This window comes from Fundulus heteroclitus, chromosome 14 (assembly GCF_011125445.2).
Source record: "Fundulus heteroclitus isolate FHET01 chromosome 14, MU-UCD_Fhet_4.1, whole genome shotgun sequence".
NCBI lineage: Eukaryota > Metazoa > Chordata > Actinopteri > Cyprinodontiformes > Fundulidae > Fundulus > Fundulus heteroclitus.
In genome coordinates this window covers 7,407,336-7,419,990 of record NC_046374.1, presented here as the reverse complement: position 1 = coordinate 7,419,990, position 12,655 = coordinate 7,407,336, and the positions used below count along the sequence as shown (strand labels likewise).

At 39.6% G+C, this 12,655-nt stretch overlaps 1 protein-coding gene across 1 annotated transcript; it reads left to right on the top strand.

Annotated features, from left to right (window-relative positions):
• The first annotated feature begins 1,249 nt into the window (after window positions 1-1,249).
• Window positions 1,250-5,050, top strand: LOC105925540 (RNA-binding protein 4B). Its single transcript, XM_036146204.1, has 4 exons — window positions 1,250-1,390; window positions 2,888-3,306; window positions 3,408-4,065; window positions 4,433-5,050. The coding sequence occupies exons 2-3, from the start codon at window positions 2,898-2,900 to the stop codon at window positions 4,046-4,048; spliced, it is 1,050 nt and encodes a 349-aa protein (XP_036002097.1). The 5' UTR covers window positions 1,250-1,390; window positions 2,888-2,897; the 3' UTR covers window positions 4,049-4,065; window positions 4,433-5,050.
• Window positions 5,051-12,655: the final 7,605 nt, after the last annotated feature.

The following is a 12,655-nucleotide window of genomic DNA, read 5'->3' as shown; positions in this document are numbered from 1 at the left end:
TGAGCAGTGATGTAGTACATCACTCCTGTTAAATCAGGCTTAAATGTAGTACAGTTAATTAATCAACAATTAGTTAGTTAATTAATGTGTTCGGAAAGATTCACTGGGTGGTTCGGTTTGTTACTATCAGTCAAACAAACCAGCAGATAATTGTCAGTTTTGATGTGGAGTTGCTGTTGAATAGGACAAAGAATAAACTCAAGCTGCAGCTCTGACAATTCAATATCCCACTACCGTCCACTTTTTTTCCACGCCTGTGTTTTTTTGGGCAGAATAGTTTCCTATTTCAAGCAACCTTTCATTAGATGACCTCATTGTAACATGACCGCTCTGGCGTGCCCTGGAGAAACCTTTAACAATAGGGAAGTTTGTACAGTTTCACAATTGTGTAGCCTTCAGCACTTATCGGAAATGAACCCTGTAAAAATAAACTGTTATACATTAACCCAGCCTTGTGTAAACTGTCATTGCTTTCTATCCATATTCCACATCCATCAAGCCGCGAAACCTGGGAAACTTCTTGAAAGAACGTTTGGAGAATCAGGAACGACAACTTTCATTCGTTTCATCAAGGTTTGAGTGCATCATTTATTCAGATTTCATCCACAGCATGTGGACTAAGTGATACAGTAGATTGACCTCGTTTTCTCTTTAGCCATTGTAAGGTAGATTTTCCGCAGTGTTTGGGATCATCGCCCTGTTGGTGTCCCAGTTTACGCAAGCTGCAGAGGTCAGACTTCTGACTCCAGAATATATACAGAGCAGTTCATGGTCGACTCAGCTGCAAGGTTTCCAGCTCTTGTACCTGCAAAACAATCCCAAGTCATCAGGTGCTTAACATTTTCTGCTTGGTATCATAAGCCATCTTGTTTTATGTTTTGATGTGACTTTGCAAAGTGATGACGGGTTATTCCTGCCTATTCGATAAGCAGCACCGGGCACCACTTCTTCCTGTCTTTTAAAAATAATTATTCAGACTTTGTCTAAATTTAGGACATGGTAGCTTTCAATAAAATGTTTGAAGGAAAATGGATCTACTGACGACCAGCACAGGAATCTTGGCAGCAATTTAAAGTTGATAAGACAAGAAAAGAAGCAACATGGTCTCGTAATATTTCCATAATTAATATGACGAGGAAAGCTACAAGTTGGTACATTCTAGGTTGAAAGTGTGATCTCCTCTAATCCCTTTTTATTTTTTTTTTTTTGTTTTTTTAATAAATTGGGCTACTGTAGCTTTTACGGAAATTGCAGATGAGAATTTCCTCCAGACCAGTAGGGGGCGCCCTTCACATTGTGTGGGACAAGCGGACCTAGTTGAACAGGAAGGAAGTTGGTAGGAGGATACCTCGAGTGTAACGCCAGACTGTTTTGGGCGCTTCTTACGAAGGTAATTAAAACGTGTGTGCGTGTATTGTCGTGTGTACCTCGGTCATGTTGTATTTTGGCTTTCCAAAGCAATTGTTTTCAGCAGTCTGGTTGGTGGCCGTCTCTTTGTATTGTAACACCAACTGTTAGCTATAGAAGCGGAGCTAGGCTAAGGCTACACGAGGCACAAATCATTGTTTCTGAATGCAACACGAGTCTGCATGTCCAACTATAAACGAGTAATCAGTAAAACGGGCTGATCTTTGATGAAAAATGATTATTAAGAGAGGGAGACAGAACACGATCCGATTTTTTTTTTTTTTTTTTTTTTTTAGACAAGCTAGGCTCTCTAGTTCTTAATGGGATGTTGAAGTTAGCATCAGCCTCGCAGAGCTAATCCGCGTCATCCGGGACTAAATCACTGAGCTATATAATACACTGGAGTGCTAATCACCGTCTGTTTGAACGAGTCGCTTTGAAGCCACCAGCCGCCATATTGGTACTCCCTATTTCCCCCCAGTAACTAGGAATATGTGCGCTACAGCATCGAATAACGAGGATTTTCTCATGTTCAGGGGGGGCTTAAGACTTTTAAAATGTCAAATGCCATATACTTTTATGTTATGTTCTAAAAAATATCAAGTACTGAGAAAGTCATGTGCTGAAATATTTTGCATTTTATTCATTTAAATATATATGTTTAACATTTATAAATATATAAATAACAATATACAAAAACATATATTTACATATGTGTATACATATATATACATATATACATATACACATACTTATATATACATATATATATATATTTAATATGAATGACATGTAAAATATTTCAGCACCTAATTTCCCAGTAGTTGATAGTGTTAGTACATCCACTGACTGTAGAATTACCTGTGAAATATTTTCACACAGTCAGAAAACTGCTTGTTGTTGCAAGCAAATCCTATGGGATTCTGTGAGAGTAGGGAGTAGCAAGATGGCGGCCAGTGACTTCAGTTTTTCGGCAAAATCAGCACTCCAGTGTATTATATAGCTCAGTGGACTAAATGATCAAACTGAGCAAAGCTTCACTAAAACAAAGTTCAATCTTTTATTTTGTCCTCCCAACAACATTTGACCCGTAAAGTCTATTAGATTAGTAGAACCCGGTGTGTAGCGATAAATCAAATACTTAATCTTTATAACATTTTAGGAGTATTGAAAACTCGGATGCATATTTGAAATCTTACGGTGCCACGGTTAATAAAACAAGAAACATAATAGAAACGGGGATATTAAATGCAGAAGTAAAAGTATAGTGCAATAAACGTATAGAAAATAAGAGGCAAGACGAAGCATTTAAAGGGAGATCATGAAAGGTATTGGGTGAAAGCAAAGGTTTTAATGCCTTTGTGGAAGCGTGTCACAGTCTGTGGAGACAAAGTGTTTCACAGCTGAGGGGCAGTGCAGAACCGTTCCATTTTCTCTGTTTTTCTAACTTTCCTGTTCTGTGTTGGTTTTTTTTAATCAGATCTGCAGCAATGGTGAAGATTTTTGTGGGGAACCTTCCCCAAGAAGCCACCGAGGATGAAATCAAGGAGCTGTTTGCCGAGTACGGCAAGGTCACCGAGTGCGCCATCATTAAAAACTTCGCCTTCGTCCACATGGAGGACCGCAAGGCGGCCACCAAAGCCATCAAGACCCTCCACCTGCACAAAATGCACGGCACGCCGATCAACGTCGAGGCCAGTCACGGGAAGAACCAGGGCCCGGTCAAGCTGCACGTCGCCAACGTGGAGAAGGGCTCCGATGACGAGCTCCGCGCTCTGTTTGAAGAGTACGGCACGGTCACGGAGTGCGCTATAGTCAAGAACTTTGCCTTTGTGCACATGCCCAATTATGACGAGGCCATGGATGCGATGAAGGGACTCGATAATGCAGAGTTTCAAGGTGAGAAAGAACCTCAGAAGCACAGAGAAAGAGGAAATAAAATGTCTTGCCAACTGAAATGCACCTTTTAATCTCTATTCCTTCTCATTTTTTCCCCCCAGACAAACGCATCCATGTTCAGGTTTCTAAGAGTCGACCTAGATATGAAGAAGGCGAAGAGTACCCACCTCCTCCCCCAGACAGGGGGGGCTACTGGCCTCCCCACTACCCAGGAGAGCGACCCGAGCCTCCCCCACCCGGCTACATGAGGCCTCGCCCCATGCCCCCGGGTTACCCGGCTCCTCCGCTGCCGCCTCCTCCCCCCAGGCGGGCTGTTTATCCAGAGCGGCCCTATGAGGGTGAAAGGGAGAGATACAATATGGTAGATTACTATGAGAAGTACAGAGCCCGTCCGTACGGCATCCCCCCCTACGAACAGCACCGTGCTATTCCCCCACCTCCTCCGCCCCCGCCCTCAGCTGTCGTTCGAGGTCGTCCTTTGAGCTCACCGCTTGATCCATACGAGCGTCGGCCCCTCCCGCCTCCCCCTCCGCCTCCCCCCTCATCGTACTACGCCCGAGATCGCAGCCCTATCAGGAGGGCACCTAACACGCCGCTACCCCCTCCGCCCAGTAACGGCTATGCCTACGAGCGCTCTCGGCTGTCTCCTGTTGCCCGGGTCCCTGCATACGCAGTTCCACGTGCAAGGGACCCCTACGCAGACAGGCTGCCTCCACCTCCGCCTGCACGCTACTCATATTGATATTCCGTCATGTGAAGGTGAGATATAGATCCGACAGAGTTCCGTCTTCATATCCCGCTCTAAATAGCGTTATGTACCTCTAAAGGTAGAGGCAGCTTTTAAGTCAACCCACATGCTGTTGATCCTGTGGGTAAATCAAGTTTCTAAAAGTTGTGTGTCCAGGTGGTTGGATTTCTAGGCACGTCGACGCATTTGCCTGGACCTTTAGTTTTAAAAATCGGACAATATTCGTCAAAGATAAATTATTCGGCCGAAAAATTTCAAACATCGCACCGGTTCAAAGTTTCTGGCCTTGGAAGCCAGCACAATCAATATTAGTGATGGAGCAGCGCGCTTTACTTTAGAGCTGCAGGTAGTTCATTTTTGTCATTTGCTCTTTTTCAGGAATTTTGTCCGACTGCGTCGGCGCACGCCACCTCCTGATGCTCGTCCCTCTATCCTCTCCATCACTGCGGCTTGGCGCGTTGCGTAACCCTTCGATGATCACGGGAAGAACCACACTGGCGTCGTTGACGTCTCTTGCTGTTTTAACTTGGGACAGTTCTTATTTTTACAGTTTTTTGTAGTGTTTTAATTGCTTTGACGTCTCAGTTAGGCGTGGTATGTTTTCTATTACTTTATTTTTTTGCACCGTTTCAGTAATTACGATTTTTTTTTTTTTTTACTCCCTGAAGCCTGAATTTATCTCTGCGACATAATTATGGCAAAGCTTTAGACCTCATACAGATTTGTAGTCTGCACGGTTTTTCCATCATGTCGGTTATCCATCAAACTCTGAAGCGTTAATGTGAAGGATTGAGTCAGATTAATGCAGAGTGGTTCAAAAACGATGCTGATGCTGTTTCTATAAAAGCCGATTCATGTAGTAGATTTTTTTTCCTAATTCGATCATCCCACTCAGCTCTAATTCATGACAGGACTTTAAACGTTTGAAAACATACAAAAATTATTTGGTAATGACATAATAAATAGCTTTGTCAAGGTCGGTGTGTCGGTCAAAAATGTGTCGTCTTTCTTGTGAGATCCCAAACTTGACTCTTTCCATCAGTGGAATACTCGACTTGCCCCTTCTCCCTCTGCCAAAATGGTGTTATTTCCGCAAATAAACTCGGTAAAATTATATCTATATATATATAAAAAGACATCTTACATGGTTACATGAAAGGCAGCTGTGAAGACCCTCATGGTGTACAGGTAAGAGCGTTTACCAGTAAGGATGGCATGTGTTTAGCTTGTGTCACTTTTGTTAGTTATATTCAGTCATACAGCTTGGTAACATTTACTTGTACTCATTCTCTAACCTTGCCTATAAGCTGAATTCTCTCTGTATTTGTGCATTCACAAGCTTACGAGACTCCATCTTGTCCCGCTCCCACCTCAATCATTGGGAACCAAACAAAAAAAAAAAAAACAATTCTGGCCAATCATGTTGCAGTATTATGTTTTAAGGTGGGACATACCAACTGTAAGGAAAGCAAAAGCTGCTGAGCGCGGGAGGACGCACGCGTAGCTGCTGCTCCCACATCTTGTTTTGTCAGAATCCATTGGTGTCACTATCCAAATAAGTGCGCCTTGACCACTGTAACTTCTTGTGATTTCCCATTTGCTACCGTGATTGGTTAAAACCAGCCATTGGTAGGTGGGCACTAAGTGTTGCTGTGTCCAATCAGCTCGGAGAGTTCTGCTGAATGCCCCTTCTTTCCCCGAACGGATTTGATGGGAGGAGACCAAATTGATAATGTGCAGAACGGAGTGGAATACATTATTAATCTGACTGGCCAGGTTATACATTTATGCTTACTGGCAAAACTAGTTGAGCACCTCTTAAGCACCAAGGACAGCTCCAATCCAAGCCCACTTGAATACATAAATTAGTTGGCAAGAACTTAGCACTTCTAGAGTGAGCACCAGAACGCAGTTGTTGGGATCACAAATCAGAACGAAACACAGCAGTAACAGGGCAAACAATGAGTAAATGTCCACAGATATAAAGTGATGTCATGTTGCAAAATTAGTCATGGTTACCAGCTCTTGAGATCTGAAAGGAGTCACATTTTGGTTCTCCAGTAGGCCAGATGCAAATATTCTGCAGTGGTTCAGGATACTCCTTATGAATTATTGTGCTCACATTTTTTCCAGCATCAGGATCTGCTTTATTTGCCTAGATTGTGTGCACAAACAAGGAATTTAATATAGTTTTTTTTAGCGATTCTGGCATAAAGGCATTATGTGAAAGTATATAAAAATTTAAATGGAAATAAATATATTAATAAAAGTATGGAGAGAAATTTGTTCCAGTATTATTGCAAGCAAAGAACAGAAGCAAAACATTTGTTGCAAAAAAAAAAAAAAATATGCAGAAGTTAAACCTACATTTTTGCAGTTTTATAGTTTTTCAGAATTTTATTTTTAGAGTTTATCATTTCAATGTTTTATGGAGACAGTTTAATGAATTGTATCCGTTTCAAACTGGATTTTACATATTTGTGTTCTCTAAAGTTCTGGTGTGAGGATTCCCCTGAAGGATAGAGTGAAGATGAAGATATGCTATTGCTAACACCCACGCAAACCAATAAAAGTGTGTCTTTGCTTCACCTTTCAGAGGAAGCCCTGCCACCAGCAGTGTAGAACGTAATCTGTAAAAAGTCATTTGAAAGGAATGGGATTTGTTAAACTGTCTACTAATGCAAATCTGAAAAAATGCCAGCTGCAAAAATTTAGGGTCAACTTTTGCATGCACAAAAGTTCTTGTTAAGAAACACGTTTTATTATACTGGGTAAAATCGTCCTTCCATCCTGAAAGTAGTCAGTGCATTCAGAAAAAAAGGTTAAAATCGATCTCTGTGGGAGCTGCAGGCCTTTAAAACTCTGACCAATCACTGCTCTTTCATCTGAAGAGCAATGATTGGTCAGAGTTTTGGTCCTGCTTTCGCTTCCCTCTGTCCCTCAAGTTCCGGGGGAATCGCCTTATCTATTGGTTGTCTCACATGCCAATCATTGTGACTTGTTCACGTAACGCCAGTGTGCGCGCTCATTCCTCGTTAGTTTCCACTTGCTGGCTGCGCATGCACACCTCTAGTGTTTATGTAGCCGGTTAGCTTAGCGGCTAGCTTAGCGGTTAGCCGTTCATTGTAGCTCCTCTGCTGTCACTCACCATATACTTTGAAATTCAGTTATTAGCATTTTTTAGAACACAGTTTTGAGCTGTGTTCTTTGCTTGCAATGATACTGGAACAATTTTCCACTGTGATGAAAAAAAAAATGAGGTTGTTACAGTGCAAATATGGTTATTTTTTCCACAGCAGTGTACTCACGATGTCATGGCACTGTTTGGTCATAACATCTGATTTGGGCTGTACGATTTTGCCAGAAATCCAAATTGCGTTATATTTCAACCATAACTGGAATTTCATCCTTAATTGCAATTTAATTTTTAAATTTTTTCTGCATTAACCACAAGCAAAAAAAAAAAAAGGTTTGTAAATATAGATGTTTGTAAACAAGGACTATTTAAAACATGAAATTTAACTTTTTATTAAGCAGAATATTATTCAAGAGAACAGCTTGTGGACATCAATCCTTGTTGAGCATACAGTGCAACCAACAAACAAGTCTATTAAGCGGTTTGACCAGTACCTAAAGCTATAGTGCGATTCCTGAGAGTTTCTAGTTAAAAGGTATTGATTGTGTAAACTCTAAAACAAATAACAATAAAATTAGATTTTCTCACTGCTGCAATTCTTTCCTCTTCCATGTGGATGCAAACCCACTTTAAACATATTACAGACACCTAAAGGATGTGTTTTATCCATTAATTGTTACATAGCCAAAAATTGCAGACCTCTGCGATTTGGAAATTGCGTTTTTTTGCGATTATATTTCAAATGTGATTAATTGTTCAGCCCCAGGGACAAATAATAAATAGTAATTTTAAACAAAAAAAAGTTTTTACTAAAAAAAAATACAGTATTCATAATGCCTCATCCGTATTATTATGGAAACAGCACAATTTATTTGGCCATTTTCTTAAAAGTGAAACTGGGAACGCCATTGGGGGCATGGCAAAATAGTAAAAAAGTTTTCTTTTCTTTTTTTTATATTTTTGAAAAAAAATCTTTTAATTTCACTTTTATATCCATGGTTTTATAATAGTCCAATGCTGATCCACCACAAAGAGTAGAATAAAATCACCTAGAGAGAGAGAGAGATGCTTTTTGATCGCATTGTACTACATAAAATCAGTAAGCACAAGAAGTACGGTAATCATATGTAAGGCGCACTATCAATTTTTGAGAAAATTTAAGGATTTTAGGTTTGCCTTATAATGCGAAAAATACGGCAATTACCCACCAGGCAAGACATGCAGGAATATAAACGGAAATTAGACATTAAGTCAATTAAATATATCCATCAACCAAGTTTTGAACAAGCTTTATAACATAAATTATGACAAAATAATCATTGTTAATAATGGATTGTAGCTCTAGGATTGATTTAGTGAAAATTAACCTGCTGGCAAGATTGCTGTCGTTTTTATTTATTTTTTTTGTTTTAAATTTTTTTTTATCCCTATCAATCAAGATCCCAGGCTTTCAGTCCGCAGCCTGGGATACAATGGAAAGCATTGAACTAAACATATTCAGTCTCATCCTCAGACAGGGTTTAGTGGGCCGTGGGCAGACTGGACATCGTACATGAACAATGGGTCGAATTCCAGATGAGTCTAACAAGCTAGTGATGTAGATAGTGCCCCCTCTTGCCCTAATTGTGTTTTGTAACATCTGCTTTGAATAAAAATAAAAATTAGATTTCATGTGTTATTGACGTTTTTGGCTTTTCATAAAACGAACAAAAAGAAAGAAATAAAATACACCAAAACAGGAATTTGCATAGGAGTGCAGCTCTTCATTTAGAACGTGATCACATTAAATCAGGTAATGTATTTAATTGCATGGATGCACCAGCCTAGAATTGTTTGAAGAACCATGCTGGGCTATATAGACAGTTATGTCTAATTTGGACTTTCCCTCCTGAGTGCTTCACTTGGTGCTTAACTGTTTGTCAGTCAGTGTAAAGTCTGGTAGGGGAGTACTCCATTTATTAGATACTGGCAGCAAAATAAATACCTTCAGCTGTCTTTACATGCAAAAGATGCAAAGGTAAGTTGTAATGATTTGGAAATCAATGTTCAAAAATAGAAAGGAATGACTTAGGTGTAGCTTTGTTTGGTTAAGCTGTATAGCCATTGTAGTGGTACATTTTGATTTTCATATGTGTAAATAAAGTTTTTTAAAAAAAAAAAGACTTCATGAATGTTGTTCCTTCTTCAATGCATTTTAGTGACGTGTTCTCCTTGTTGGTACAAACATGATTAGACCAATGTCTAATCATGTTAAACAATTAGAATTTTTTTTGTTGCATTCCTGTTCGAAAGTGTTGCCACCCCTAACATTTTTTTCCATAAAATTAAGCATTTGTCCTTCTTTTGCCCTTCCCGAGAAGCTTAAAACATGCAAACAATCTTTAGGGTCTGATAAGATTTGTATTCGAGTCCAAAAGGTCTGATAGCAGTCCCTTTGTGAATGGTATAAATTACTGTGTTGCATGAATTTATCACCCAAATCTCTTGATGATGCACTCATGCCCCCTCAGTAAATACTGCACAATAATTTTAAGCCTCAGTTTTACAGAACTGTGCAATCTGCATGGATGGGTGTCCAGCCAGACATTCCCTGAGTAGTGTGTTTGTAACATGTAACAGACAAACATCTCAGCAGGGGGTGATAGCCCTTACAGCTTTTGGAAAGAAGCTGTTTTTCGGTCTATTGGTTAGTAGTGTGAGAGGTTATTGTCACGGTCCTGCTTACCAGCTCGGTCTTTATTGTTTAATAGGTGTCTCATACAAATGTGACTCTGGCTTTAAAGGTTTAAAAAGCATCCTTTTTCAGTCTCGAGTTGCTTGAAGTTGATACAAATCCACTATTGCCTCAGCCCAGCTGTAAATAAAAACTGTTTGTAATTAACCCACAGACAGTTCTCTACTAGAGGGAAGATAATAGCTGGTTAGAAATGGTCTCCATTATGGAAAGCCGATTGAGCATTTATTCTGATATCTTGATATCAGGCATAATTGTCATATACATGTAAGCCATTTTTGTCAACTAGTTAACTAGTGAGACATGTTTCTGTGAACTCCACAAAATCCAGTGACGTTTTTAAGCATGACAACATGACAATGTACCCTCAATGTATACCCATCTTCTAGGCAAAATTTCTATGAAAAGTAATAATTTATATTACCATTAAAAGCTTGTTTATGCTTTAAAAAGCATACCTTATAAAGACTCAAATATTAATATTTATCTGCACTTACTAATACTTTCTCATATTCTATCATAAATTCACTGTGTGGTGGTGGTTTGCACAAAAATCTAAGACATACCGTATAACTATGTTCATATGTACAAATTGTGGTTCCGCCATTCCTTTTATACACTCGTTCTATGGGATTTTCCCCACAAACCCCAGCTGTAAACCTTACAGGTAAAATTACATTATAAATAACTGCAGAACCATGCAAATGCCATGTTCATACTACCATGGACACATTTTATAGGGATATCCTCCAAGGGCAAACATTGTCTTTCTGAAAAAAATAAATGAATGAATCTTTATGATTTTTATGGATGTTGACAAAGTGTCTTATTTTTGGGAATAAGGTGGGTGGGCGAGGTGAAGAATCACTCGTATAACTGACTGCAGTTAGCACAATATCAACAGTTAAACTGATAAACCAACAGTGGTAGTAATTATTTAAAAAAAGACTGGGATTAAGTTACATATTACTCTGCATTATGAAGCAACAATAAGCCATTGACCTCAGTAAAACAGACTGAATCTGACCCCTGGATATAAACATGAAGATAAAAGCTGGTTGCACAGAACACAGTACACTAGGATGTTCAGAAAACAGATAAGAAAGTTGCTCATCAAACCCTGACATCACATTTTACGGGAATATATTGCTCAGAGCACACTGATTATGTAATAAGACCATAAAAATACAACTAAATATTTAACTGACTACATTGACTACACCAACTATAAAATTGTAACATATATTTCTGACCATGTTATGTTTAGATTATGATCAAGTGAATATAATATTTAAACAAAATACCTCAAAACAGACTTCACAGCCATCAGTTTCACAACACTGGAATTAAAGACATTATGTCAGGATTTTACACAGTGCTGGAAAAAGATAATCAGGTACAAGATCCTGCATTCCAATGTTTATGTATTATTAATACGACTTAATAATTTAGTGTTATGAATTATGTAAGAAATGAACCAATGGGATGACTAAGTTGGAATTTCCAGTGTTGTTTGAAAGCCTCCCATTTTAATCCTATTAGAATTAATTCTGACTTTTTGCTAGTTAGATAAACAGACTCCACCAGCTCAGTGATTAGTGCCAACACAGAAGAGAATTTCTAACAAAAGGACCTCAAAGAGCTTTTTTTGTTCCTCAGCATGAATGATAAATTATGGGATCGGTCTGAGTGTATCAGTCGTAGTTTTTGGATGCAATACCTTTTAGGTTGTAGGGGTATTGGGATGGTGATGGCTTAGTTTCTTTTTCTTGATTTAAAAATTTCATTCTAGTCAGCTTGTCGCCATAGGAATTCCCGGAGCCGTGTGCTGATGTTTGCCTGTGAGGAAACAACTGGGAGAGTTGTGATCATCAGTTTTTCTGCTCCCGGGCTGCGCTGCTGTTTTACAGTTAAGGTCCACATCAGCGTGTGAATGAATAGATGAAAAACTGAATGTAGTGTAAAGCGCTTTGGGGTCCTGGGACTTGATAAAGCGCTACACTACAGGACATTTACCATTTACTAAGCAGCCTAAACAGACAGTGTAGTTTTAAATAATAGAACATTGTTTTAAACCGGCTGACAACATGAAGCAGGTTAAAGATCAACACATGATGCCCCGATCTAAAGAATTTCAAGAGCGGAGAAGAGACCTTTCTGTCAGAAAGGTTTACGGCACCATTTCCTTCTGGACTCCAGCAAACCACAGTGAGAGTCATTGCCTGGCCTGGCCTCGCCCTTGGATACTTGAACAACGATCTCACCTTGTCTTTGCTCATCTTCAGAAGAGCCATCAGGACTGGCCTCTGCTGCTCCAGCGCCACTGTTTGTTTCTGAAACTGGTTAGTGTTGACAACTGACGTTAGCTGGCCCATAATTGTCTTTATACTTACAGCTGCAAGCAGCCAGGTTGGCAACCAGCCAAGCTGAAGACTTCACATGAACCTACAGACATCAGCAGCCACTGACTGCGGTGGACTACGTTAGCTTTAATTTAACTTTGCGTAACAAGCAAACTCAGTTGACCGTTGGGAAAGAAAACAGTCAACAGCTGCCCGCATCAGCTAATTTACTGAAGAGCAGCAGCTCTACCCATGCTACCGTCCTACAGGATGGAGATAGTGGCCTTAAAGGGGCCTAGTCACGTATGTTGACCATAGAAGGAAAACACAAATACCCATATATCTTTAAATAAAACAGTAAATGCAGAGTGTTCATCCTGATAGTGATT

Excerpts from the sequence above, each read along its gene's own strand:
- LOC105925540 (XM_036146204.1), top strand. The coding sequence starts at position 2,898 with ATGGTGAAGATTTTTGTGGGGAACCTTCCCCAAGAAGCCACCGAGGAT. Across the intron at positions 3,307-3,407 it reads CGATAATGCAGAGTTTCAAG|ACAAACGCATCCATGTTCAG; the intron begins GTGAGAAAGAAC and ends TTTTCCCCCCAG.